Source organism: Salmo salar, chromosome 24 (genome assembly GCF_965601325.2).
Source record: "Salmo salar chromosome 24, fSalSal1, whole genome shotgun sequence".
Classification (NCBI taxonomy): Eukaryota; Metazoa; Chordata; class Actinopteri; order Salmoniformes; family Salmonidae; genus Salmo; species Salmo salar.
Window position 1 is genome coordinate 50,052,501 of NC_138314.1, and position 23,195 is coordinate 50,075,695.

The following is a 23,195-nucleotide window of genomic DNA, read 5'->3' on the forward strand; positions in this document are numbered from 1 at the left end:
CACCTGGATAACAGGTAGGGAGGGAGGGACTATAAAACACCTGGAGAACAGGTAGGAGGGAGGGACTATAAAACACCTGGAGAACAGGTAGGAGTGAGGGACTATAAAACACCTGGAGAGCGGGTAGGGATGAGGGACTATGAAACACCTGGAGAACAGGTAGGAGGGAGGGACTATAAAACACCTGGATAACAGGTAGGAGGGAGGGACTATAAAACACCTGGAGAACAGGTAGGAGGTAGGGACTATAAAACACCTGTAGAACAGGTAGGAGGGAGGGACTATAAAACACCTGGAGAGCAGGTAGGAGGGAGGGACTATAAAACACCTGGAGAACAGGTAGGAGGGAGGGACTATAAAACACCTGGAGAACAGGTAGGAGGGAGGGACTATAAAACACCTGGAGAACGGGTAGGAGGGAGGGACTATAAAACACCTGGAGAAGGGGTAGGAGGGAGGGACTATAAAACACCTGGAGAACAGGTAGGAGGGAGGGACTATATAACACCTGGAGAACAGGTAGGAGAGAGGGACTATAAAACACCTGGAGAACAGGTAGGAGGGAGGGACTATAAAACACATGGAGAACAGGTAGGAGGGAGGGACTATAAAACACCTGGAGAGCAGGTAGGAGGGAGGGACTATAAAACACCTGGAGAACAGGTAGGAGGGAGGGACTATAAAACACCTGGAGAACAGGTAGGAGGTAGGGACTATAAAACACCTGTAGAACAGGTAGGAGGGAGGGACTATAAAACACCTGGAGAGCAGGTAGGAGGGAGGGACTATAAAACACCTGGAGAACAGGTAGGAGGGAGGGACTATAAAACACCTGGAGAACAGGTAGGAGGGAGGGACTATAAAACACCTGGAGAACAGGTAGGAGGGAGGGACTATAAAACACCTGGAGAACAGGTAGGAGGGAGGGACTATAAAACACCTGGAGAACAGGTAGGAGGGGGGGACTATATAACACCTGGATAACAGGTAGGAGGTAGGGACTATAAAACACCTGGAGAACAGGTAGGAGGAAGGGACTATAAAACACCTGGAGAACAGGTAGGAGGGAGGGACTATAAAACACCTGGAGAGCAGGTAGGGATGAGGGACTATAAAACACCTGGAGAGCAGGTAGAAGGGAGGGACTATAAAACACCTGGAGAGCAGGTAGGAGGGAGGGCCTATAAAACAATTGGAGAACAGGTAGGAGGGAGGGACTATAAAACACCTGGAGAACAGGTAGGAGGGAGGGACTATGAAACACCTGGAGAACAGGTAGGAGGGAGGGACTATAAAACACCTGGAGAGCAGGTAGGAGAGAGGGACTATAAAACACCTGGAGAACAGGTAGGAGGGAGGGACTATAAAACACCTGGAGAGCAGGTAGGGATGAGGGACTATAAAACACCTGGAGAGCAGGTAGGAGGGAGGGCCTATAAAACACCTGGAGAACAGGTAGGAGAGAGGGACTATAAAACACCTGGAGAACAGGTAGGAGGGAGGGACTATAAAACACCTGGAGAACAGGTAGGAGGGAGGGACTATAAAACACCTGGAGAACAGGTAGGGATGAGGGACTATAAAACACCTGGAGAACAGGTAGGAGGGAGGGCCTATAAAACACCTGGAGAACAGGTAGGAGGGAGGGACAGGTAGCAGGGAGGGACTATAAAACACCTGGAGAGCAGGTAGGAGAGAGGGACTATATAACACCTGGAGAACAGGTAGGAGGGAGGGACTATAAAACACCTGGAGAACAGGTAGGAGGGAGGGCCTATAAAACACCTGGAGAACAGGTAGGAGGGAGGGACTATAAAACACCTGGAGAGCAGGTAGGAGGGAGGGACTATAAAACACCTGGAGAGCAGGTAGGAGGGAGGGACTATAAAACACCTGGAGAACAGGTAGGAGGGAGGGACTATAAAACACCTGGAGAGCAGGTAGGAGGGAGGGACTATAAAACACCTGGAGAGCAGGTAGGAGGGAGGGACTATAAAACACCTGGAGAACAGGTAGGGATGAGGGACTATAAAACACCTGGAGAACAGGTAGGAAGGAGGGACTATAAAACACCTGGAGAGCAGGTAGGAGGGAGGGCCTATAAAACACCTGGCGAACAGGTAGGAGGGAGGGATTATAAAACACCTGGAGAGCAGGTAGGAGGGAGGGACTATAAAACACCTGGAGAACGGGTAGGAGGGAGGGACTATAAAACACCTGGAGAACAGGTAGGAGGGAGGGACTATAAAACACCTGGAGAGCAGGTAGGGATGAGGGACTATAAAACACCTGGAGAACAGGTAGGGGGGAGGGACTATAAAACACCTGGAGAACAGGTAGGAGAGAGGGACTATATAACACCTGGAGAACAGGTAGGAGGGAGGGAATATAAAACACCTGGAGAACAGGTAGGAGGGAGGGACTATAAAACACCTGGAGAGCAGGTAGGGATGAGGGACTATAAAACACCTGGAGAACAGGTAGGAGGGAGGGACTATAAAACACCTGGAGAACAGGTAGGAGTGAGGGACTATAAAACACCTGGAGAGCAGTTAGGAGGGAGGGACTATAAAACACCTGGAGAGCAGGTAGGAGGGAGGGACTATAAAACACCTGGAGAAGAGGTAGGAGGGAGGGACTATAAAACACCTGGAGAGCAGGTAGGGATGAGGGACTATAAAACACCTGGAGAACAGGTAGGAGTGAGGGACTATAAAACACCTGGAGAACAGGTAGGAAGGAGGGACTATAAAACACCTGGAGAGCAGGTAGGAGGGAGGGCCTATAAAACACCTGGCGAACAGGTAGGAGGGAGGGATTATAAAACACCTGGAGAGCAGGTAGGAGGGAGGGACTATAAAACACCTGGAGAACGGGTAGGAGGGAGGGACTATAAAACACCTGGAGAACAGGTAGGAGGGAGGGACTATAAAACACCTGGAGAGCAGGTAGGGATGAGGGACTATAAAACACCTGGAGAACAGGTAGGGGGGAGGGACTATAAAACACCTGGAGAACAGGTAGGAGAGAGGGACTATATAACACCTGGAGAACAGGTAGGAGGGAGGGAATATAAAACACCTGGAGAACAGGTAGGAGGGAGGGACTATAAAACACCTGGAGAGCAGGTAGGGATGAGGGACTATAAAACACCTGGAGAACAGGTAGGAGGGAGGGACTATAAAACACCTGGAGAACAGGTAGGAGTGAGGGACTATAAAACACCTGGAGAGCAGGTAGGAGGGAGGGACTATAAAACACCTGGAGAGCAGGTAGGAGGGAGGGACTATAAAACACCTGGAGAAGAGGTAGGAGGGAGGGACTATAAAACACCTGGAGAGCAGGTAGGGATGAGGGACTATAAAACACCTGGAGAACAGGTAGGAGTGAGGGACTATAAAACACCTGGAGAGCAGGTAGGAGGGAGGGACTATAAAACACCTGGAGAGCAGGTAGGAGGGAGGGACTATAAAACACCTGGAGAACAGGTAGGAGGGAGGGACTATAAAACACCTGGAGAACAGGTAGGAGTGAGGGACTATAAAACACCTGGAGAGCAGGTAGGGATGAGGGACTATAAAACACCTGGAGAGCAGGTAGGAGGGAGGGACTATAAAACACCTGGAGAACAGGTAGGAGGGAGGGAATATAAAACACCTGGAGAACAGGTAGGAGGGAGGGACTATAAAACACCTGGAGAACAGGTAGGAGGGAGGGACTATATAACACCTGGATAACAGGTAGGAGGTAGGGACTATAAAACACCTGGAGAACAGGTAGGAGGGAGGGACTATAAAACACCTGGAGAACAGGTAGGAGGGAGGGACTATAAAACACCTGGAGAGCAGGTAGGAGAGAGGGACTATAAAACACCTGGAGAACAGGTAGGAGGGAGGGACTATAAAACACCTGGAGAACAGGTAGGAGGGAGGGACTATAAAACACCTGGAGAACAGGTAGAAGGGAGGGACTATAAAACACCTGGAGAGCAGGTAGGAGGGAGGGACTATAAAACACCTGGAGAGCAGGTAGCAGGGAGGGACTATAAAACACCTGGAGAACAGGTAGGAGGGAGGGACTATAAAACACCTGGAGAACAGGTAGGAGGGAGGGACTATAAAACACCTGGAGAACAGGTAGGAGGGGGGGACTATAAAACACCTGGAGAACAGGTAGGAGGGAGGGACTATAAAACACCTGGAGAACAGGTAGGAGGGAGGGACTATAAAACACCTGGAGAACAGGTAGGGGGGAGGGACTATAAAACACCTGGAGAGCAGGTAGGAGGGAGGGACTGTAAAACACCTGGAGAGCAGGTAGGAGGGAGGGACTATAAAACACCTGGAGAACAGGTAGGGATGAGGGACTATAAAACACCTGGAGAACAGGTAGGAGGGAGGGACTATAAAACACCTGGAGAGCAGGTAGGGGGGAGGGACTATAAAACACCTGGAGAACAGGTAGGAAGGAGGGACTATAAAACACCTGGAGAGCAGGTAGGAGGGAGGGCCTATAAAACACCTGGAGAGCAGGTAGGGATGAGGGACTATAAAACACCTGGAGAACAGGTAGGAGGGAGGGCCTATAAAACACCTGGAGAACAGGTAGGAGGGAGGGACTATAAAACACCTGGAGAACAGGTAGGAGGGAGGGCCTATAAAACACCTGGAGAACAGGTAGGAGGGAGGGACTATAAAACACCTGGAGAGCAGGTAGGGATGAGGGACTATAAAACACCTGGAGAGCAGGTAGGAGGGAGGGCCTATAAAACACCTGGAGAACAGGTAGGAGGGAGGGATTATAAAACACCTGGAGAGCAGGTAGGGATGAGGGACTATAAAACACCTGGAGAACAGGTAGGAGGGAGGGCCTATAAAACACCTGGAGAACAGGTAGGAGGGAGGGACTATAAAACACCTGGAGAACAGGTAGGAGGGGGGGACTATATAACACCTGGAGAACAGGTAGGAGGTAGGGACTATAAAACACCTGGAGAACAGGTAGGAGGGAGGGACTATAAAACACCTGGAGAACAGGTAGGAGGGAGGGACTATAAAACACCTGGAGAGCAGGTAGGGGTGAGGGACTATAAAACACCTGGAGAACAGGTAGGAGGGAGGGACTATAAAACACCTGGAGAACAGGTAGGAGGGAGGGACTATAAAACACCTGGAGAGCAGGTAGGGATGAGGGACTATAAAACACCTGGAGAACAGGTAGGAGGGAGGGACTATAAAACACCTGGAGAGCAGGTAGGAGGGAGGGACTATAAAACACCTGGAGAACAGGTAGCAGGGAGGGACTATAAAACACCTGGAGAGCAGGTAGGAGAGAGGGACTATATAACACCTGGAGAACAGGTAGGAGGGAGGGACTATAAAACACCTGGAGAACAGGTAGGAGGGAGGGCCTATAAAACACCTGGAGAACAGGTAGGAGGGAGGGACTATAAAACACCTGGAGAGCAGGTAGGAGGGAGGGACTATAAAACACCTGGAGAACAGGTAGGAGGGAGGGACTATAAAACACCTGGAGAGCAGGTAGGAGGGAGGGACTATAAAACACCTGGAGAGCAGGTAGGAGGGAGGGACTATAAAACACCTGGAGAACAGGTAGGGATGAGGGACTATAAAACACCTGGAGAACAGGTAGGAAGGAGGGACTATAAAACACCTGGAGAGCAGGTAGGAGGGAGGGCCTATAAAACACCTGGCGAACAGGTAGGAGGGAGGGATTATAAAACACCTGGAGAGCAGGTAGGAGGGAGGGACTATAAAACACCTGGAGAACGGGTAGGAGGGAGGGACTATAAAACACCTGGAGAACAGGTAGGAGGGAGGGACTATAAAACACCTGGAGAGCAGGTAGGGATGAGGGACTATAAAACACCTGGAGAACAGGTAGGGGGGAGGGACTATAAAACACCTGGAGAACAGGTAGGAGAGAGGGACTATATAACACCTGGAGAACAGGTAGGAGGGAGGGAATATAAAACACCTGGAGAACAGGTAGGAGGGAGGGACTATAAAACACCTGGAGAGCAGGTAGGGATGAGGGACTATAAAACACCTGGAGAACAGGTAGGAGGGAGGGACTATAAAACACCTGGAGAACAGGTAGGAGTGAGGGACTATAAAACACCTGGAGAGCAGGTAGGAGGGAGGGACTATAAAACACCTGGAGAGCAGGTAGGAGGGAGGGACTATAAAACACCTGGAGAAGAGGTAGGAGGGAGGGACTATAAAACACCTGGAGAGCAGGTAGGGATGAGGGACTATAAAACACCTGGAGAACAGGTAGGAGTGAGGGACTATAAAACACCTGGAGAACAGGTAGGAAGGAGGGACTATAAAACACCTGGAGAGCAGGTAGGAGGGAGGGCCTATAAAACACCTGGCGAACAGGTAGGAGGGAGGGATTATAAAACACCTGGAGAGCAGGTAGGAGGGAGGGACTATAAAACACCTGGAGAACGGGTAGGAGGGAGGGACTATAAAACACCTGGAGAACAGGTAGGAGGGAGGGACTATAAAACACCTGGAGAGCAGGTAGGGATGAGGGACTATAAAACACCTGGAGAACAGGTAGGGGGGAGGGACTATAAAACACCTGGAGAACAGGTAGGAGAGAGGGACTATATAACACCTGGAGAACAGGTAGGAGGGAGGGAATATAAAACACCTGGAGAACAGGTAGGAGGGAGGGACTATAAAACACCTGGAGAGCAGGTAGGGATGAGGGACTATAAAACACCTGGAGAACAGGTAGGAGGGAGGGACTATAAAACACCTGGAGAACAGGTAGGAGTGAGGGACTATAAAACACCTGGAGAGCAGGTAGGAGGGAGGGACTATAAAACACCTGGAGAGCAGGTAGGAGGGAGGGACTATAAAACACCTGGAGAAGAGGTAGGAGGGAGGGACTATAAAACACCTGGAGAGCAGGTAGGGATGAGGGACTATAAAACACCTGGAGAACAGGTAGGAGTGAGGGACTATAAAACACCTGGAGAGCAGGTAGGAAGGAGGGACTATAAAACACCTGGAGAGCAGGTAGGAGGGAGGGACTATAAAACACCTGGAGAACAGGTAGGAGGGAGGGACTATAAAACACCTGGAGAACAGGTAGGAGTGAGGGACTATAAAACACCTGGAGAGCAGGTAGGGATGAGGGACTATAAAACACCTGGAGAGCAGGTAGGAGGGAGGGACTATAAAACACCTGGAGAACAGGTAGGAGGGAGGGACTATAAAACACCTGGAGAACAGGTAGGAGGGAGGGACTATAATACACCTGGAGAACAGATAGGAGGGAGGGACTATAAAACACCTGGAGAACAGGTAGGAGGGAGGGATTATAAAACACCTGGAGAACAGGTAGGAGGGAGGGACTATAATACACCTGGAGAACAGGTAGGAGGGAGGGACTATAAAACACCTGGAGAACAGGTAGGAGGGGGGGACTATATAACACCTGGATAACATGTAGGAGGTAGGGACTATAAAACACCTGGAGAACAGGTAGGAGGGAGGGACTATAAAACACCTGGAGAACAGGTAGGAGGGAGGGACTATAAAACACCTGGAGAGCAGGTAGGAGAGAGGGACTATAAAACACCTGGAGAACAGGTAGGAGGGAGGGACTATAAAACACCTGGAGAACAGGTAGGAGGGAGGGACTATAAAACACCTGGAGAACAGGTAGGGATGAGGGACTATAAAACACCTGGAGAACAGGTAGGAGGGAGGGACTATAAAACACCTGGAGAGCAGGTAGGAGGGAGGGACTATAAAACACCTGGAGAGCAGGTAGCAGGGAGGGACTATAAAACACCTGGAGAACAGGTAGGAGGGAGGGAATATAAAACACCTGGAGAGCAGGTAGGGATGAGGGACTATAAAACACCTGGAGAACAGGTAGGAGGGAGGGCCTATAAAACACCTGGAGAACAGGTAGGAGGGAGGGACTATAAAACACCTGGAGAGACAGGTAGGCAGGTGAGGGACTATAAAACACCTGGAGAACAGGTAGGAGGGGTAGGGACTGAGGGACTATAAAACACCTGGAGAACAGGTAGGAGGGAGGGAATATAAAACACCTGGAGAGCAGGTAGGAGGGAGGGACTATAAAACACCTGGAGAACAGGTAGGAGGGAGGGACTATAAGACTCCTGGAGAACAGGTAGGAGGTAGGGACTATAAAACACCTGGAGAGCAGGTAGGGATGAGGGACTATAAAACACCTGGAGAACAGGTAGGGGGGAGGGACTATAAAACACCTGGAGAACAGGTAGGAGGGAGGGACTATAAAACACCTGGAGAACAGGTAGGAGTGAGGGACTATAAAACACCTGGAGAACAGGTAGGAGGGAGGGACTATAAAACACCTGGAGAACAGGTAGGAGGTAGGGACTATAAAACACCTGGAGAGCAGGTAGGGATGAGGGACTATAAAACACCTGGAGAACAGGTAGGGGGGAGGGACTATAAAACACCTGGAGAACAGGTAGGAGGGAGGGACTATAAAACACCTGGAGAAGAGGTAGGAGGGAGGGACTATAAAACACCTGGAGAGCAGGTAGGGATGAGGGACTATAAAACACCTGGAGAACAGGTAGGAGAGAGGGACTATAAAACACCTGGAGAGCAGGTAGGAGGGAGGGCCTATAAAACACCTGGAGAGCAGGTAGGAGGGAGGGACTATAAAACACCTGGAGAAGAGGTAGGAGGGAGGGACTATAAAACACCTGGAGAACAGGTAGGAGGGAGGGACTATAAAACACCTGGAGAGCAGGTAGGAGGGAGGGACTATAAAACACCTGGAGAACAGGTAGGAGGGAGGGACTATAAAACACCTGGAGAACAGGTAGGAGGGAGGGACTATAATACACCTGGAGAGCAGGTAGGAGGGAGGGACTATAAAACACCTGGAGAACAGGTAGGAGTGAGGGACTATAAAACACCTGGAGAACAGGTAGGAGGGAGGGACTATAAAACACCTGGAGAACAGGTAGGAGGTAGGGACTATAAAACACCTGGAGAGCAGGTAGGGATGAGGGACTATAAAACACCTGGAGAACAGGTAGGGGGGAGGGACTATAAAACACCTGGAGAACAGGTAGGAGGGAGGGACTATAAAACACCTGGAGAAGAGGTAGGAGGGAGGGACTATAAAACACCTGGAGAGCAGGTAGGGATGAGGGACTATAAAACACCTGGAGAACAGGTAGGAGAGAGGGACTATAAAACACCTGGAGAGCAGGTAGGAGGGAGGGCCTATAAAACACCTGGAGAGCAGGTAGGAGGGAGGGACTATAAAACACCTGGAGAAGAGGTAGGAGGGAGGGACTATAAAACACCTGGAGAACAGGTAGGAGGGAGGGACTATAAAACACCTGGAGAGCAGGTAGGAGGGAGGGACTATAAAACACCTGGAGAACAGGTAGGAGGGAGGGACTATAAAACACCTGGAGAACAGGTAGGAGGGAGGGACTATAATACACCTGGAGAGCAGGTAGGAGAGAGGGACTATAAAACACCTGGAGAACAGGTAGGAGGGAGGGACTATAAAACACCTGGAGAACAGGTAGGAGGGAGGGCCTATAAAACACCTGGAGAACAGGTAGGAGGGAGGGACTATAAAACACCTGGAGAACAGGTAGGGATGAGGGACTATAAAACACCTGGAGAACAGGTAGGAGGGAGGGACTATAAAACACCTGGAGAACAGGTAGGATGGAGGGAATATAAAACACCTGGAGAACAGGTAGGAGGGAGGGACTATAAAACACCTGGAGAACAGGTAGGGATGAGGGACTATAAAACACCTGGAGAACAGGTAGGAGGGGGGGACTATATAACACCTGGATAACAGGTAGGAGGTAGGGACTATAAAACACCTGGAGAACAGGTAGGAGGGAGGGACTATAAAACACCTGCCTGGAGAACAGGTAGGCGGTAGGGACTATAAAACACCTGGAGAACAGGTAGGAGGGAGGGACTATAAAACACCTGGAGAACAGGTAGGAGGGAGGGACTATAAAACACCTGGAGAGCAGGTAGGGATGAGGGACTATAAAACACCTGGAGAACAGGTAGGAGGGAGGGACTATAAAACACCTGGAGGGACTATAAAACACCTGGAGAACAGGTAGGAGGGAGGGCCTATAAAACACCTGGAGAACAGGTAGGAGGGAGGGACTATAAAACACCTGGAGAACAGGTAGGAGGGAGGGATTATAAAACACCTGGAGAACAGGTAGGGATGAGGGACTCATGTCATTTCACAAGGAAGGGAACGCATGTCATTTCACAAGTCAAGTCAGATGGCATACAATTCAAACCCCCAACTCAACTCAAATGTAAGGCTCTAAAACAGAAGTTAAAAATAGCAAAATGCTTTGAACAGCCAAGTCTCTCTTCTTCAAGGAGAGCCAATGCTCAATTCAGTACTGAATCCAAGTAAGATATCCCAAAAATAAACAAAGACCAATTAATCCAAATGAGGAGATCTGACCAGTTCAGTAATGTAACTCACAAAGCAAATAAACTAAGTAGAAATATTCCATATAAATAGCCTTCCTGTTACTTTACCGGAGTCAGACAATCCACAAATAGAAACCTCTTCTGAATGCTCCTACACAAGTCTCACCTGTACAGCACGAAAGAAAAGTATGCCTTCAAACTAACAATAGTTTCCAAGTCACCAAACATTTTCTCCAACCTCTATGCCCCTCAAACTAAACTCTGGACCACAAAGCCAGTTCCACTGTGTTTTGTTTAAGGACTGATTTAGACCTGGGACACCAGGTGTTTGTAATTCATTATCATGTGGAACAGAGTACCAGCAGGCTCCAGTCCTCGTACAGTAAGAGACGATAATGTGGTTGTGAGGCGCCGTATGGACGGTGTGACTCAATTGCTGAGCATCCGGAGGAACACAGAGGCCAAATTAAGCCCAGTACCGCATCGCCGTGTGCCGCAAATTTTGTAACAATGCGGAGGACTCCCATATACCCTCCTTATTGACATGATTGGTTGACGGTAGGTGAGAGCAGCAGGTCCTGTATAAACACAAACTCACTTCCTTGACAACAGCACTGCTCGGCGAAGCACAATAAGTCTGAATGCCCTGACTTCTGCAGAGGCCATATCACCGTAAATGCGGAACGGTCAGTGGAGACGTCGGATTGACCGTGCAGCGCCTTTAACAGTTAAAATACCCCTGCTCTATGCAGTCAAAATGCCCCCCTTTTACTTAACAAATCCATTTTTATTTGTCACATACACGTGTTTTAGCAAGAATTAGAATATATGAATATTTGGACAAACAATGTCAGAGCGGCATAGACTGAGAATAGGATAGAATATAGTTTTACAAATGAGATGAGTAATGCCAGATATGTAAACATTATTAAAGTGACTAGTGTTCCATTTAATAAAGTGGCCAGTGATTACAAGTCTATGTATATAGGCAGCAGCCTCTAATGTGCTAATGATGGCTATTTAACAGTCTGATGGCCTTGAGATAGAAGTTGTTTTTCAGTCTCTCGGTCCCAGCTTTGATGCACCTGTACTGACCTCACCTTCTGGATGATAGCGGGGTGAACAGGTAGTGGCTCGGGTGGTTGTTGTCCTTGATGATCTTTTTGGTCATCCTGTGACATCGGGTGGTGTAGGTGTCCTGGAGGGCAGGTAGTTTGCACCCGGTGATGCGTTGTGCAGACCGCACCCCCCCTCTGGAGAGCCTTATGGTTGTGGGCGGAGCAGTTGCCGTACCAGGCTGTGATACAGCCCGACAGGATGCTCTCAATTGTGCATCTGTAAAAGTTTGTGAGGGTTTGAGGTGCCAAGTCGAATTTCTTCAGCCTCCTGAGTTTGCTCCCTGGAGGGGCAAAGGATCCAATTCGGGAAAGTCGTATTCCTGGTCGTAATGCTGGTGATTTACCGCCGCTCTGATATCCAAAAGTTATTCCCGGCTGTATGTAATAACACCCCAAAGAAATCTGGGCTAATAATGTAAGAAATAACACATAAAAAATACTGCAATGTTTCCTGAGAGCTAGAAGCACAGCAGCCCTGTTCGTCGGAGCCATTTTTTCTTCCTATATCCACGCAAACCAGGAAGTGACTATGTGTCTGACTAGGGATTTGACCGGGGCGGAGCCTATAGATGGGTTCGTTGTTTAGCAACAAAACAGACGCGTGCGCCAAACAGACAGGATAGGCTTAGATTGTTGACAACATGTAAAACTATTTCGCCGCCAATGTTTGTTAAAAACATAAATACATTTGCACAATGAGCACTTGTCCCTCAAATACATCGTTACAATTGTTGGTTTGCTAGCTAGCAAATTTTGCCCACATTAGCATAGACGTGACATCCTGTCAAAACAAGACCAAGATGAAACGAACCACCTACGATTCCTCACATGGCAGCTTCCTGTCGTTGTTGCTAGCTATCTGACTACCCAGAATCACAACACACACACACACACTTCTGCCCCATTGAAGTGTGCGCATCGTTTTCCGGACGTTGTAAAGCTAACCTGTCTATACACATCAAGAAACCGCCTCTTCCTCGGTAGATTAGAACAGGACACATGAGTTTACCTTTTCAGAACTACTTTCCAGGACTTAAAAGCAGCTCTGTCATTGGGATTCTTCATCTACTTTTTAATGCTTTTTTTGTCAGTCTTAATTTTTTATCTGAGTCCCAGAAACCCGGCCCTGAGTGAATTAGGCTTTCTGGCTGTGTTCTGTTTTAGATCCCACTGAAACAAAGCTCTTGACAGCCTCAGACCAGTGTGTTTATCAGGTCTAGTCTGTCTAATAAACCTCAGACCAGTGTGTTTATCAGGTCTAACCTCAGACCAGTGTGTTTCATCAGCGCTCCTCAACCTCAGCACCCACCTGTGTTTATCAGGTCTAACCTCAGACCAGTGTGTTTATCAGGTCTAGTCTGTCTAATAAACCTCAGACCAGTGTGTTTATCAGGTCTAACCTCAGACCAGTGTGTTTATCAGGTCTAGTCTGTCTAATAAACCTCAGACCAGTGTGTTTATCAGGTCTAACCTCAGACCAGTGTGTTTATCAGGTCTAACCTCAGACCAGTGTGTTTATTAGGTCTAGTCTGTCTAATAAACCTCAGACCAGTGTGTTTATCAGGTCTAACCTCAGACCAGTGTGTTTATCAGGTCTAACCTCAGACCAGTGTGTTTATCAGGTCTAACCTCAGACCAGTGTGTTTCACTGTTTAATAAGGTTCTCTTCACAGGGAGTTACAGCCAGCTACCAACCCTGCAATAACTACTGTCTTCTTCCTCTTCTTTCTGTCCTTTTATCTCTCCATTTCTTTCATTTCTTGGTTCTCTTCCTGTCAGTGAGGAAGACTGTGTGAAGCAGGCCAGAAGCTTGAGTTCCAACGCAGGGAAGCTGCTTCGGAAGCAACTATAGGACTGTCCTCTCTTCCCGTTCGCTCCCCACAATGACACCCACATCATAGTTTCAGAAATCTGATTCCCAATCGAAACATAAAACCAACCTTTGCATAACATAGAAATGACTAAACCTGGGTATTTATTTTGCTATTATATCTGTTGTGGTTAAACCTTTCATTTCTAACTGTTAAACAATCTTTTGTTTCCTAAAACTAAACAGCTTGCTTTCCAGACAGCATTACTTTGATTAGCAGCATGGACTGAGACGGCTAGAGGGTGCCAGAGAGAGACTGTCTTTCTGGTGGACTGAGACGGGCTAGAGGGTGCCAGAGAGAGACTGTCTTTCTGTTGGACTGAGACTGTCTTTCTGTTGTACTGAGACCAGACTGTCTTTCTGTTGGACTGAGACAGGCTAGAGGGTGCCAGAGAGAGACTGTCTTTCTGTTGTACTGAGACAGGCTAGAGGGAGCCAGAGAGAGACTGTCTTTCTGTTGGACTGAGACTGTCTTTCTGTTGTACTGAGACAGGCTAGAGGGAGCCAGAGAGACTGTCTTTCTGTTGGACTGAGACAGGCTAGAGGGCTCCAGAGAGACTGTCTTTCTGTTGGACTGAGACAGGCTAGAGGGTGCCAGAGAGAGACTGTCTTTCTGTTGTACTGAGACAGTCTCTCTCTGGCGCCCTCTAGCCTGTCTTTCCGTTGTACTGAGACAGTCTCTCTCTGGCGCCCTCTAGACTGTCTTTCTGTTGTACTGAGACAGTCTCTCTCTGGCGCCCTCGAGCCTGTCTTTCCGTTGGACTGAGACAGTCTCTCTGGCGCCCTCTAGCCTGTCTTTCTGTTGTACTGAGACAGTCTCTCTCTGGCGCCCTCGAGCCTGTCTTTCCGTTGGACTGAGACAGTCTCTCTGGCGCCCTCTAGCCTGTCTTTCTGTTGTACTGAGACAGTCTCTCTCTGGCGCCCTCGAGCCTGTCTTTCCGTTGGACTAGCAGTGCAGGGTGACTCCACTCACAGTACTACATCTTTCTGTGTTAATAAAGATATCAGACCCACAGTTGTAATGAATGTTCCCTGATAAGAGGTTTGGGATGTCTGCCATTTTAGTAAGAGAGAGGTTACTGTTCTGAAAAATCTAAATGGATGCTGTTATTTCTTGTACATCGACACACCCAGACGCCCCCTACAGTGGCATACCGTAGGTCCTTAGAACAGCCCAATGCTACGAACAGCCTGTCCTTAGACCAGCCCAATGCTACGTACAGCCTGTCCTTAGACCAGCCCAATGCTACGTACAGCCTGTCCTTAGACCAGCCCAATGCTACGTACAGCCTGTCCTTAGACCAGCCCAATGGTTCGGTTACCAGAGACGCGACCCAGTCGTTCGTTCTATTGGTTCGGTTACCAGAGACGCGACCCAGTCGTTCGTTCTATTGGTTCGGTTACCAGAGACGCGACCCAGTCGTTCGTTCTATTGGTTCGGTTACCAGAGACGCGACCCAGTCGTTCGTTCTATTGGTTCGGTTACCAGAGACGCGACCCAGTCGTTCGTTCTATTGGTTCGGTTACCTCAGACGCGACCCAGTCGTTCGTTCTATTGGTTCGGTTACCAGAGACGCGACCCAGTCGTTCGTTCTATTGGTTCGGTTACCAGAGACGCGACCCAGTCGTTCGTTCTATTGGTTCGGTTACCAGAGACGCGACCCAGTCGTTCGTTCTATTGGTTCGGTTACTAGAGACGCGACCCAGTCGTTCGTTCTATTGGTTCGGTTACCAGAGACGCGACCCAGTCGTTCGTTCTATTGGTTCGGTTACCAGAGACGCGACCCAGTCGTTCGTTCTATTGGTTCGGTTACCAGAGACGCGACCCAGTCGTTCGTTCTATTGGTTCGGTTACCAGAGACGCGACCCAGTCGTTCGTTCTATTGGTTCGGTGCCATACTGGCAGGTAACGTTCTTATCCCATGCTTGCTAGCTAGCCAACTACGGCTAACTTAGTCACGTCATAAAAAGTGCAGCCAGATAACAGCAAAGTAGCTGTATTTGCATTTGTTTAAGCTGTTTTCTAGTGACATTTATTTGGATACATTCATAAGAATGAGCAAAAGAAGCGTGATTTTTGCCTGGCAAGGAAAATGTGCTCACTCGTCAGGACACTGTTGTTCAGAGGAGTTAGCCAAAAACACAGCTAACATAATCACTTCAAACTGAAGCTAGAAAGACTGCGACCTGCGACCTAGCTGCACTTCGTTTGACCCTTTTTTATATTAACATTTTGTTTGTATATATCCATAAAAAGTATGCTGATTCATGACTTGGACTGGCTGAGTCCCGACCCCTACACATTCATTACAATGGGACAGCTGGAGATGGAATTTCAATATTGAAGCAATGTTGCAAATGTCAGAGAGACGGACAGCAAGGTTTATATAAATCTCCGCTGTTGAAAACCAATAAGTAGTTTAAAAGAAATGTGAGATGATGTTTAGAAGCTTCTTACTGAAAATGTGAAGGGTCAGTCCAGGTCAGCATGACAATAAAGCAGTCTCCGAGCACAGCAAGGCTAAATGACATGATGTGTCTGTGGACGTCACCTGTAGTCAATACTAGCATAATAAAAACCATTCAATCAAACTGCTTCTACTGGTCTGCTTCTCCTGGATGATTGGAGGGGGAGGGTCTGCTTCTCCTGGATGATTGGAGGGGAGGGTCTGTTCTCCTGGATGATTGGAGGGGGAGGGTCTGTTCTCCTGGATGATTGGAGGGGAGGGTCTGTCATCTCCTGGATGATTGGAGGGGAGGGTCTGTTCTCCTGGATGATTGGAGGGGAGGGTCTGTTCTCCTGGATGATTGGAGGGGAGGGTCTGTTCTCCTGGATGATTGGAGGGGAGGGTCTGTCATCTCCTGGATGATTGGAGGGGAGGGTCTGTTCTCCTGGATGATTGGAGGGGAGGGTCTGTTCTCCTGGATGATTGGAGGGGAGGGTCTGTTCTCCTGGATGATTGGAGGGGGAGGGTCTGTTCTCCTGGATGATTGGAGGGGAGGGTCTGTTCTCCTGGATGATTGGAGGGGGAGGGTCTGTTCTCCTGGATGATTGGAGGGGAGGGTCTGTTCTCCTGGATGATTGGAGGGGAGGGTCTGTTCTCCTGGATGATTGGAGGGGAGGGTCTGTTCTCCTGGATGATTGGAGGGGGAGGGTCTGTTCTCCTGGATGATTGGAGGGGAGGGTCTGTTCTCCTGGATGATTGGAGGGGAGGGTCTGTTCTCCTGGATGATTGGAGGGGAGGGTCTGTTCTCCTGGATGATTGGAGGGGAGGGTCTGTTCTCCTGGATGATTGGAGGGGAGGGTCTGTCATCTCCTGGATGATTGGAGGGGAGGGTCTGTCATCTCCTGGATGATTGGAGGGGAGGGTCTGTTCTCCTGGATGATTGGAGGGGAGGGTCTGTTCTCCTGGATGATTGGAGGGGAGGGTCTGTCATCTCCTGGATGATTGGAGGGGAGGGTCTGTCATCTCCTGGATGATTGGAGGGGAGGGTCTGTTCTCCTGGATGATTGGAGGGGAGGGTCTGTTCTCCTGGATGATTGGAGGGGAGGGTCTGTTCTCCTGGATGATTGGAGGGGAGGGTCTGTTCTCCTGGATGATTGGAGGGGAGGGTCTGTCATCTCCTGGATGATTGGAGGGGGAGGGTCTGTTCTCCTGGATGATTGGAGGGGAGGGTCTGTTCTCCTGGATGATTGGAGGGGAGGGTCTGTTCTCCTGGATGATTGGAGGGGAGGGTCTGTTCTCCTGGATGATTGGAGGGGAGGGTCTGTTCTCCTGGATGATTGGAGGGGAGGGTCTGCTTCTACTGGATGATTGGAGGGGAGGGTCTGTCGTTCTCTTTATGTTCATCCTAGCTTCGTTTCCATGTTTATCTTCTGTTGAAAAAAAAAGGTCTCTCCCTGTCCTTTACTTTTCATTTTATCTTTAGTTCATGAAGTCTTGTGTAGTTTTCATCCCCCCACCCCCTCCCCCCTTCCCGGTTCAGATCCCGTCAGGCGGAGACGGACCAGGCAGGGCAGGATAACAGAATGCTCTACAGCTGGAGGTGGAACAGCTCAGGGAACACAGGTAACTAAGGCTGTCCCACTCTGCTGTTCTGCATCCTCCAGGCTATCGCTATAGCAACTCTCTAATCGTGTGTGCTGTTCTGTATCCTCCAGGCTATCGCTATAGCAACTCTCTAATCGTGTGTGCTGCTCTGCATCCTCCAGGCTATCGCTATAGCAACTATCTAATCGTGTGTGCTGTTCTGTATCCTCCAGGCTATCGCTATAGCAACTCTCTTATCGTGTGTGCTGCTCTGCATCCTCCAGGCTATCGCTATAGCAACTATCTAATCGTGTGTGCTGTTCTGAATCCTCCAGGCTATCGCTATAGCAACTCTCTTATCGTGTGTGCTGCTCTGCATCCTCCAGGCTATCGCTATAGCAACTATCTAATCGTGTGTGCTGCTCTGCATCCTCCAGGCTATCGCTATAGCAACTATCTTATCGTGTGTGCTGTCAGGTCATGTTTGGAGCTGAGGAGAGGGAAGGGTGGAGGTAGCCAGTACACAGACCCTGTGTCTGGGGAGAAGATGGCCTCAGCCCCCCGGAGAGACCTGAAACACCTGGGCGACATCCGGAAGATACAGCACCCTGCTCCCAGCTCCTTCACAGGGAATTTAAATCTTGAACATTCATGTTTTCAAGCTCATCTGATAATGATGATGTTTGTTATAGGAACTGGAGGCAGTGAAGAAGGAGAATCATCAACGATGTACCAGGGTCGAACATGTAGGTAAAGCTTTAGTTAGGTGTAACTTGTACAATGTATTGCCTTGCTCATTAACAGTTTAATCAGTGTAAAAGTCTCATAGCCTTGCTCATTAACAGTTTAATCAGTATAAAAGTCTCATAGCCTTGCTCATTAAAAGTTTAAAAGTCTCATAGCCTTGCTCATTAACAGTGTAAAAGTCTCATAGCCTTGCTCATTAACAGTTTAATCAGTCTCATAGCCTTGCTCATTAACAGTTTAATCAGTGTAAAAGTCTCATAGCCTTGCTCATTAAAAGTTTAAAAGTCTCATAGCCTTGCTCATTAACAGTGTAAAAGTCTCATAGCCTTGCTCATTAACAGTTTAATCAGTATAAAAGTCTCATAGCCTTGCTCATTAACAGTATAAAAGTCTCATAGCCTTGCTCATTAACAGTGTAAAAGTCTCATAGCCTTGCTCATTAACAGTTTAATCAGTATAAAAGTCTCATAGCCTTGCTCATTAACAGTTTAATCAGTGTAAAAGTCTCATAGCCTTGCTCATTAACAGTTTAATCAGTATAAAAGTCTCATAGCCTTGCTCATTAACAGTTTAATCAGTATAAAAGTCTCATAGCCTTGCTCATTAACAGTTTAATCAGTGTAAAAGTCTCATAGCCTTGCTCATTAACAGTTTAATCAGTGTAAAAGTCTCATAGCCTTGCTCATTAACAGTGTAAAAGTCTCATAGCCTTGCTCATTAACAGTTTAATCAGTGTAAAAGTCTCATAGCCTTGCTCATTAACAGTTTAATCAGTGTAAAAGTCTCATAGCCTTGCTCATTAACAGTTTAATCAGTATAAAAGTCTCATAGCCTTGCTCATTAACAGTGTAAAAGTCTCATAGCCTTGCTCATTAAAAGTATAAAAGTCTCATAGCCTTGCTCATTAACAGTTTAATCAGTATAAAAGTCTCATAGCCTTGCTCATTAAAAGTATAAAAGTCTCATAGCCTTGCTCATTAACAGTGTAAAAGTCTCATAGCCTTGCTCATTAACAGTTTAATCAGTGTAAAAGTCTCATAGCCTTGCTCATTAACAGTGTAAAAGTCTCATAGCCTTGCTCATTAACAGTATAAAAGTCTCATAGCCTTGCTCATTAACAGTTTAATCAGTCTCATTGCCTTGCTCATTAACAGTTTAACATACCTCTCTCTCTCTCGTCTCGAAGGTCAATGTCACAGAATGAGGATGAGCAGATTATTTTAAACTGATTCATACTTTTGTTCCAGTATATACTCAGATCTATACATCTACATAGGATCTATACATCTACATAGGATCTATACATCTACATAGGATTTACATAGGATCTATACATCTACATAGGATCTATACTCAGTGTTATACATCTACATAGGAACTATACTCAGTGTTATACATCTACATAGGATCTATACTCAGTGTTATACATCTACATAGGATCTATACATCTACATAGGATCTACATAGGATCTATACATCTACATAGGATCTACATAGGATCTATACATCTACATAGGATCTATACATCTACATAGGATCTATACATCTACATAGGATTTACATAGGATCTATACATCTACATAGGATCTATACTCAGTGTTATACATCTACATAGGAACTATACTCAGTGTTATACATCTACATAGGATCTATACTCAGTGTTATACATCTACATAGGATCTATACATCTACATAGGATCTGCCGTTATTGCTGTTTACGAACTATTAGATGTTGCCTTCTCCTTTCCAGGAGTCGTCGTCTTGAGATCAGCCCTCAAACTGAAGGGTTACACTGTCCAGGATGTCTGTTATACTGTCTAGGATCTTCCTCAAACTGAAGGGTTAAACTGACCAGGCCTGAGAGACACTGGCCCTGCCTGAGAGACTGGCCCTGCCTGAGAGAGAGACTGGCCCTGCCTGAGAGAGAGACTGGCCCTGCCTGAGAGAGAGACTGGCCCTGCCTGAGAGAGAGACTGGCCCTGCCTGAGAGAGAGACTGGCCCTGCCTGAGAGAGAGACTGGCCCTGCCTGAGAGAGAGACTGGCCCTGCCTGAGAGAGAGACTGGCCCTGCCTGAGAGAGAGACTGGCCCTGGCTGAGGGACACTGGCCCTGTCTGAGAGAGAGACTGGCCCTGCCTGAGAGAGAGACTGGCCCTGCCTGAGAGAGAGACTGGCCCTGCCTGAGAGAGAGACTGGCCCTGCCTGAGAGAGAGACTGGCCCTGCCTGAGAGAGAGACTGGCCCTGCCTGAGGGACACTGGCCCTGCCTGAGAGAGAGACTGGCCCTGCCTGAGAGAGAGACTGGCCCTGCCTGAGAGAGAGACTGGCCCTGCCTGAGAGAGAGACTGGCCCTGCCTGAGAGAGAGACTGGCCCTGCCTGAGAGAGAGACTGGCCCTGCCTGAGAGAGACACTGGCCCTGCCTGAGAGAGAGACTGGCCCTGCCTGAGAGACACTGGCCCTGCCTGAGAGACACTGGCCCTGCCTGAGAGAGACACTGGCCCTGCCTGAGAGAGACACTGGCCCTGCCTGAGAGAGACACTGGCCCTGCCTGAGAGAGAGACTGGCCCTGCCTGAGGGACACTGGCCCTGCCTGAGAGAGAGACTGGCCCTGCCTGAGAGAGAGACTGGCCCTGCCTGAGAGAGAGACACTGGCCCTGCCTGAGAGAGAGACACTGGCCCTGCCTGAGAGAGACACTGGCCCTGCCTGAGAGAGAGACACTGGCCCTGCCTGAGAGAGAGACACTGGCCCTGCCTGAGAGAGAGACACTGGCCCTGCCTGAGAGAGAGACACTGGCCCTGCCTGAGAGAGAGACACTGGCCCTGCCTGAGAGAGAGACACTGGCCCTGCCTGAGAGAGAGACACTGGCCCTGCCTGAGAGAGAGACACTGGCCCTGCCTGAGAGAGACACTGGCCCTGCCTGAGAGAGACACTGGCCCTGCCTGAGAGAGACACTGGCCCTGCCTGAGAGAGACACTGGCCCTGCCTGAGAGAGACACTGGCCCTGCCTGAGAGACTGGCCCTGCCTGAGAGAGAGACTGGCCCTGCCTGAGGGACACTGGCCCTGCCTGAGAGAGAGACTGGCCCTGCCTGAGAGAGAGACTGGCCCTGCCTGAGAGAGAGACTGGCCCTGCCTGAGAGAGAGACTGGCCCTGCCTGAGAGAGAGACTGGCCCTGCCTGAGAGAGAGACTGGCCCTGCCTGAGAGAGACACTGGCCCTGCCTGAGAGAGACACTGGCCCTGCCTGAGAGAGACACTGGCCCTGCCTGAGAGAGACACTGGCCCTGCCTGAGAGACTGGCCCTGCCTGAGAGAGAGACTGGCCCTGCCTGAGAGAGAGACTGGCCCTGCCTGAGAGAGAGACTGGCCCTGCCTGAGAGAGAGACTGGCCCTGCCTGAGAGAGAGACTGGCCCTGCCTGAGAGAGAGACTGGCCCTGCCTGAGAGAGAGACTGGCCCTGCCTGAGAGAGAGACTGGCCCTGCCTGAGAGAGAGACTGGCCCTGCCTGAGAGAGAGACTGGCCCTGCCTGAGAGAGAGACTGGCCCTGCCTGAGAGAGAGACTGGCCCTGCCTGAGAGAGAGACTGGCCCTGCCTGAGAGAGAGACTGGCCCTGCCTGAGAGGGACACTGGCCCTGCCTGAGAGAGACACTGGCCCTGCCTGAGAGAGACACTGGCCCTGCCTGAGAGAGACACTGGCCCTGCCTGAGAGAGACACTGGCCCTGCCTGAGAGAGACACTGGCCCTGCCTGAGAGAGACACTGGCCCTGCCTGAGAGAGACACTGGCCCTGCCTGAGAGAGACACACTGGCCCTGCCTGAGAGAGAGACACTGGCCCTGCCTGAGAGAGAGACACTGGCCCTGCCTGAGAGAGAGACACTGGCCCTGCCTGAGAGAGACACTGGCCCTGCCTGAGAGAGACACTGGCCCTGCCTGAGAGAGAGACACTGGCCCTGCCTGAGAGAGAGACACTGGCCCTGCCTGAGAGAGAGACACTGGCCCTGCCTGAGAGAGAGACACTGGCCCTGCCTGAGAGAGAGACACTGGCCCTGCCTGAGAGAGAGACACTGGCCCTGCCTGAGAGAGAGACACTGGCCCTGCCTGAGAGAGAGACACGGGCCCTGCCTGAGAGAGAGACACTGGCCCTGCCTGAGAGAGAGACACTGGCCCTGCCTGAGAGAGAGACACTGGCCCTGCCTGAGAGAGACACTGGCCCTGCCTGAGAGAGACACTGGCCCTGCCTGAGAGAGAGACACTGGCCCTGCCTGAGAGAGAGACACTGGCCCTGCCTGAGAGAGAGACACTGGCCCTGCCTGAGAGAGAGACACTGGCCCTGCCTGAGAGAGAGACACTGGCTCTGCCTGAGAGTGACACTGGCTCTGCCTGAGAGTGACACTGGCCCTGCCTGAGAGTGACACTGGCCCTGCCTGAGAGTGACACTGGCCCTGCCTGAGAGTGACACTGGCCCTGCCTGAGAGTGACACTGGCCCTGCCTGAGAGTGACACTGGCCCTGCCTGAGAGACACTGGCCCTGCCTGAGAGACACTGGCCCTGCCTGAGAGAGACTGGCCCTGCCTGAGAGACACTGGCCCTGCCTGAGAGACACTGGCCCTGCCTGAGAGACACTGGCCCTGCCTGAGAGACACTGGCCCTGCCTGAGAGACACTGGCTCTGCCTGAGAGACACTGGCCCTGCCTGAGAGAGAGAGACACTGGCCCTGCCTGAGAGAGAGAGACACTGGCCCTGCCTGAGAGAGAGAGACACTGGCCCTGCCTGAGAGAGAGAGACACTGGCCCTGCCTGAGAGAGAGAGACACTGGCCCTGCCTGAGAGAGAGAGACACTGGCCCTGCCTGAGAGACACTGGCCCTGCCTGAGAGACACTGGCCCTGCCTGAGAGAGAGACTGGCTCTGCCTGAGAGACACTGGCCCTGCCTGAGAGAGAGACTGGCC

The 23,195-nt window shown here is 49.9% G+C and overlaps 1 protein-coding gene and 1 long non-coding RNA gene across 4 annotated transcripts in view; both read left to right on the plus strand.

The window, feature by feature from the left end:
- Window positions 1-16,064, plus strand: part of LOC106585993 (protein RUFY3) — an 87,243-nt gene extending 71,179 nt beyond the window's left edge. For all 3 annotated transcript variants that reach the window (XM_082968759.1, XM_082968760.1, XM_082968761.1), the window contains one exon: window positions 13,382-16,064. In XM_082968759.1, the coding sequence (XP_082824885.1) occupies window positions 13,382-13,454 (73 nt within the window). In that variant the 3' untranslated portion in view covers window positions 13,455-16,064. The remainder of the gene's footprint in view (window positions 1-13,381) is intronic.
- Window positions 16,065-17,236: 1,172 nt separating this feature from the next.
- Window positions 17,237-20,343, plus strand: LOC145863988 (uncharacterized). Its single transcript, XR_014382595.1, has 3 exons — window positions 17,237-17,542; window positions 18,196-18,249; window positions 20,001-20,343. It is a non-coding gene; the product is annotated as an uncharacterized LOC145863988 (long non-coding RNA).
- Window positions 20,344-23,195: the final 2,852 nt, after the last annotated feature.